The 6,088-nt window shown below is 55.9% G+C and overlaps 1 protein-coding gene across 1 annotated transcript; it reads left to right on the top strand.

The window, feature by feature from the left end:
* Positions 1-6: 6 nt before the first annotated feature.
* On the top strand, positions 7-439 carry LOC112840961 (keratin-associated protein 9-1-like; the record flags this gene model as incomplete). Its single annotated transcript, XM_029965914.1, has 1 exon — positions 7-439. A coding segment is annotated over one exon (433 nt), but the record flags the coding sequence as incomplete, so codon positions are not given.
* Between the last annotated feature and the right edge of the window lie 5,649 nt (positions 440-6,088).

Genomic DNA, 6,088 nt, shown 5'->3' with positions numbered 1-6,088 from the left:
CACCAGGTGTGTGGATCCCTGCTGCCAGGAGGTGACCAAGTGTGTCACCACGTGCCAAGATCCCTGTTGCAAGGAGGTGACAAAGTGCACCACAACCTGTGTGGATCCCTGCTGTCAAGAAGTGACCAAGTGCATCACCACATGCCAGGATCCCTGCTGCCAGGAGGTGACCAAGTGCATCACCACGTGCCAGGATCCCTGCTGCCAGGAGGTGACCAAATGCATCACCACGTGCCAGGATCCCTGCTGCGTGCCCAGCTGTGCCCCCAGGTGTGTGGATCCCTGCCGTGGGGGCGTCCAGGCCATCACCAAGTGCGTGGAGTCCTGTCCCACCCCCTGTGTCACCCAGGTGTCCTGTCCCACCCCCTGTGCCACCCAGGCCTGCCCCGCCTGTGGCCGGCGCTGCCCCCTCCGCTCCCGCAAATTCCGGGGGCTCTGAGGGGGCTCTGAGGGGGCTCCCAGGTGGATCCTGAGGGGACCCCGCCCTGCAGAGCCACTGCCCTGGGGGGTCTCCAGAGGCTGAGGACTGAGAGAGGTTTGTAAATCCCTGGACCTCTCCCTCACGTCCTTGTTTCCCCGGTGCCCTCCCTGCTCCGGGAGCAGAAAATCCTCCGCTGCTTTTCCTGACGTTCTGCACCGTTCCTGCCTTTCCTTGTACATGTAACCGAGTGATTTTTGTGCCCCCGGGAATATTTCCTGGGAGAAAGAGCCTGTAACTCCTCGTTGCCCTGATCTTGGTGGAGGAATGTCCTTGTTCGTTGTTCCTTTGTCACCTTCCCCTTCCCACGTGCGAATAAAACAAACGGTCTCGGCACCACCCCGGTGTTCCCTTCACTTCTGTATTGCCCTGGACTCCTGTTTCATCCTTTTGATTTCTTCCTAAAATCCCCATACCTGCAGAGTGGCAGCTCCCTCTGGAAAGCTTGGAAAGGTCTAAGGCAGCAGCTGGAGACCTGAGACCCCTCTGGGATGAGAGAATCAAGGAACATCCCGAGTTGGAAGGGACCCACACAGATCATCCCAGTCCAGCTCCTGGCCCTGCACAGGACATCTCAAAATCCCACCACACCCCTGAGAGCTTTTGGAAATGCTCCTGGAGCTCTGGCAGCCTTGGGGCCGTGCCCACTGCCCTGGGGAGCCTGGGCAGTGCCCAACAAACCACCCTCTGGGGGAAGAATTTTCCTGATGTCCAACCTGACCCTGCCCTGGCACAGCTCCAGCCCTTCCCTGGGTCCTGTCCCTGCTCCTCCTTGGGATATATCCCAAATATCCCAGCTCACTGCTGGGACAGGGGGTGCTGCACATCCCGAGGAATCCCCCTCCCGTGGGTTAGGAAAGGCTCTGGAGCCCCAAAGGGGGGTTCCCAAAGTGCTCCAAAGCTCCCATCGCTTCCTCCTCGGCCTCAAATCTCCTGGAAAACTGTTCACCCGGGAGCCAGGAACGTCCCCGGGGGCTCCAAACCTCCCTGTTACAGAGGAGGGTTGTGCTGGGCAGGTTCTGTGCTCTGCAGGTTCTGTGCTCTGCAGGTTCTGTGCTCCGCAGGTTCTGTGCTCTGCAGGTTTTGTGCTCCGCAGGTTTCCAGGCAGGGAGATGGGCCGGGGCAGGGTTGGGGTGAGCAAATCCCTCCTGGAATGCTGGAGGGAGGAGCGCCCAGCGCGGGGGAGGTGGCAGACAGGGGTGTGCCCGTCTGGCAGCACCCACCGGCTCCTTTTTGAGGACACCCCGGGGCACGGGCTGGTGCCTCCCCGGGAATTGTCACCGTCTCACCTCGGGAAGAGGAGCCAGCCAGGAGTGGGAAGTGACAAATCCCACCCACGGGACGCGGTCTGGGGACATCTGTCCTCACACAAACCATCCCACCCCCACAGTTCCACTTCCATCCTCCTCTCTCAGCAGGTTGGGGAGAACCAGCATAAAAAAACCACAAACCACAAATTCTCCCCGTGCAGGTTTAATTTTACCCCAGAACTCCTTTAAAACTCACTGAAAGGTTCTGTGCAGGCAACAAATTCCTTTTCATCCTGCTCCCAAATCAAATGGAAGAACCCTCTGGGAATAAAGGAACTGCGGGTGGGGAAAAATGGCACCCAGATAAGATTCTTCCCTCCTCATGGCTTGGTGTTTGCATGATATTTAATCCTTCAGGTTTTAATTCACCTCAGCTCAGCAGAGAGCTGAGACTTCATTTCCAGGTGGGGCTGGAGGAAGGAAAACAGGGAAACAGGGAAACAGGGATCCCTGGATCAGCACCTGGACGTTCAAACTACACCCATGGAACTGTCCCAACAGGGAGGAAACTGCAGCTCAGAGTGAGAAAACATGGTGGAATCAGTTCTTGTCCTGTCAGGCCACGTGCTCTGAGCTCTGAAAGGTGTTTCCTCGGAGATCAAAACACATTTTATCCAGTAAAACACAAACAAATCCCAGGGAAAACTGGATTTCCTCCCCAGAACACCGAGGAAATCCAAGCAGATCTCTTTGAGAGTCCGAAGGCAAAGGATAAAAGGGCTGAGGCATTTTTTCCTGACCACAGGTAGTTCCTCTTCCCGAGGTTTAATTAGCCAGGTGCTCGTTTATCATTCCTGGCCGAGCACTCACCTGCCCCAGTAAACAGGAAAAGGGGTGGATGGGGCCGGGCTGGGGCTCCTCATCCTCCTCCCCAGGAGGGGTGAGCTCATCCCCTGAGCCAACAGTCCCTGGGGCAGGGGGCAGGTGAGCCACAGGTGAGCCACAGGTGAGCCACAGGTGAGCCACTCGTGCTCATGTGAGGCCGAGGGCACCCCCCACTCAGCCCCCTGGCATCCCAGCTATGCCCAGAGCCAGAGGAGGGCTGGACAGCAGCCCCGGCTGGAATTGGGCTGGACAGCAGCCCCGGCTGGAATTGGGCTGGATCAGCAGCCCCGGCTGGAATGGGGCTGGATCACACCCTCCCACCCTGCCCTGACAGGGGAAAGTGGGGTGTGAGGAAGCCCCAGATTGTAGGATTGGGGATGGGGCACAGGGGGGACTGGATGATCCTGGAAGTCTTTGCTGATGGCACAGAGCAGGGAAACCCCTGCAGGAGACTCTGGGGTAAACCAAGGGCTGTGTAAAACCCAGATGGATCCTATTTTAAAGCAAATTGTTCAGCAGTTCATGAAATAGGTTTGGTTTGTTTGTTTTTTTCCCCTGGTAGAAAAGTGCCTCCCCCTTTGGTAGCTCCTGGTGGTGAAACAAAAAGAGCTCCTCGGATTCTTGGGAGCCAGAAGTGTTGGCAAGGTGATGTTTTGTGGGGTTTTTCAGAAAGAAATGCTCCTGGGCAGCAGAATTCGGTGCTCAGGGGGCAGTTCTGCTGCAGCAGCAGACCAAGCTCTGGCCACCACATGAGGGCCACCAAAGGGTGTTGCTGTGGGGTCCTGACTCACTGACATCAGTGTGACCAGCCAAAGGAGCAGATTGCTCATGAATTTAATAGAGACCCACAAATAAGGGTCAATTAAGGGGTAACAATCCAGCCCTCTGATGTTCCCAGCTGTTACAGACGCAGATAAATTGATGTGTCCTCTCAGAAGGGGATTTCTTGCCCATCAAATGTAACAACGGGGTGTCAAATAACTGTGGGAAGGGAGGGTGGGACCGGTCCCGGTGGTGCTTTTGGAGCCCAAGGAGAGCACGAAGAGCTCTTCAAGCAGGACTTTGAGATGCTCCTCAGCGAGAAAACTGCTGGAGGCTGCAGGGAGGGCACCTGGAAGTGCTGGAGGACGATTTCCTCACCCAGCAGCTCGAGGAGGAGAAGGTGGGAAGGGATTAATCTGCCTAAATATTCAACCCCTAAACCCGAGCTGGTTCCCTGCTCGTTTTGCAGCCTGTTTGATGCAGCCACGGGTGTTTCCCCACCCCTGACTCAGGTGTTGGGGACAAGCAAACCACACTCTGCCAGTCCCAGTTTTATTCCTGCCATCCCTAAAAACCCCCCCGGGGCGGAGGAGCCTCGAGGGGAGGAGGAGGAGGAGGAGGAGGAGGAAGAGCACGAGGGGGGCTGAGTCTGTGGAAAGGCTGAGCCACCCCGAGAACGTCAGGAGCAGATCCCGCAGCTCACGTGGGCCCAGGGCAGGAATTCCAGGCTTTCCGTGTCAGCACGGGGAAGGATCCGGGGCTGACTCCTGGAATTCTCCATCTGGACTCCTGGCCTGGGGTGTAAACAGGATGCTGAAGGGGCTGGCTTGGGTTGGCTCGTTGGGTTTTTCTCCCATCTGGCATTTTTTGCAGGGCCAAGCGTGGTCTGGGACACACACACCCCACTCCACCTCTGGGATTGGAATATCTGGGAGAAACAAGGATTTTTTTTCTGTGCTGTGGAGCCCAGTTTTTACCAGCAAACCCCTTCAGTGTGTTAATGTGGCATCCTGGGCCTGAACCCCACCTAAGCTGGAGCATTCTACACTCCTCTGGCAGCCAAAAATGCCTCTAAAACAAGGGATACGTTGCCTTGAGGGGTGTGATGAGGTTCTCAGGGTACCTGCAGGTGTGTCCCTGCTGGAATGGCCAAGCATGGATGTTGTTACTCCATGGGAGGAGTGGGTTGGGTGAATGAACTGGTTTAAGAGGCATCAAAGGAGCAGGAACTGGTGGGAGCAGTGGTGGCCCACTGGGTTGGGTGAATGAACTGATTTAAGAGGTATCAAAGGAGCAGGAACTGGTGGGAGCAGTGGTGGCCCACTGGGTTGGGTGAATGAACTGGTTTAAGAGGTATCAAAGGAGCAGTGGTGGCCCACGGGGGGAATCAGCTGCTCCTCTCCATGAGAATCGGGCTGGGATATTTCTCAGAGTAAATCAAATTAATTGTTCCCTAATAACAACCACTGGGAAAAGCCCAAAGGCGTCATCCAGAGGTTTATGGAAATCAGGGGGCTGAGAACAGCCCCTCGCACCGAATCAATTAATTCCTCACCTGCTGGTTTTTAATTACCGTCACTCCCGGTGGGAACCACCTGACCCCGGGAGGGGGTGAGGGGGCAGAGGAGCCTGCTCAGCATCACATGCTCTTCCTGCAGGAGGGTTTCCCATCCAAAAATGAGGATGTGAGCAAATATGCCGAGCACGTGGAGGTGGAGCCCGGGGAGGCTGTTTGTGGTCGGTGTCCATCCCCCTGGGCTGCCCCGTTTCCGGAGCCGGCGCCGCTCGGGCCGTATAAAAGCTCGGCCTTGGGATGCTCCCACCACTTCATTTGGCTCCTGCCTCGCTCCCCTGCACGCCTGAACTGGTGAGTCTCTCTGGGCTTTATCAGGGAGCTGATGGGCTCTTGGTTGCTGTGGTCAAGAGGGTGTTTTTCCAGAGCTTTGCCTGTGGGGTTTCTCCTCCAGGACTTGTCTCGGGACTGGGGAGAGGATGTTCCACTCTTGTTTAGGGTTTGCTCTGCCTTAAGTAGCTTGCAAATGTCCTGCCACCTCCTCAGAAGCTGTGGTTGTCTCTCATCCTCCCTCCTCCTCTATCTTGGTTAATTTTTTCGTGGCTCATTAAGTCTGGAAATGAAATAAATGAGTGGACGCTGCCGAGTGACTCCCGGCACTTCAAAAGGGATGGGTGGGAAGAGGCATCAGCTGGAAGGAGGAAGCTGCAGAATTCCTGCAGGCAGAGCTGCAGGAGGCACCTGGGAGAAGAGGAGGAAATTATCTGGAAACAGGAGCTGCAGCCTCTGGGCCAAGCCTTGTCCCAGGAAAGGATGAGCCCGGGAATTCTGAGACAACTCCGGGGACATCCCACGATCCAGAGGATCCTCAGGCTGGGTCTGCAGCCCAGTCTAACCTGGGCTAGTGGGAGGTGTCCCTGCCCATGGCAGGGGGTGGAATGAGATGAGCTTTAAGATCATTCCAACCCAAACCATTCCGCAGTTCCGTGGTTTTATGGGATAATGTCTGGGTTTGTGGTCTTTGGGCACCAGCAGCTCCATGTCTGCTCCCAGGGGGACGTGCTCAGGTGGCTGTGAGGATCTGAGGAAGTGACAACCAATAGATAAGCCACGGAAAAATTCCTGATTTAACTAAGAAAGCCAGGAAATGAACCAGGAAAAATTCCTGATTTAACTAAGAAAGCCAGGAAATGAACCATT

The sequence above is a fragment of the Manacus vitellinus genome, unplaced genomic scaffold (genome assembly GCF_001715985.3).
Source record: "Manacus vitellinus isolate BGI_N305 unplaced genomic scaffold, ASM171598v3 scaffold_123_pilon, whole genome shotgun sequence".
Classification (NCBI taxonomy): domain Eukaryota; kingdom Metazoa; phylum Chordata; class Aves; order Passeriformes; family Pipridae; genus Manacus; species Manacus vitellinus.
Note: the sequence above shows the minus strand (reverse complement) of the source record. Positions and strands in the feature narration are given on the sequence as shown.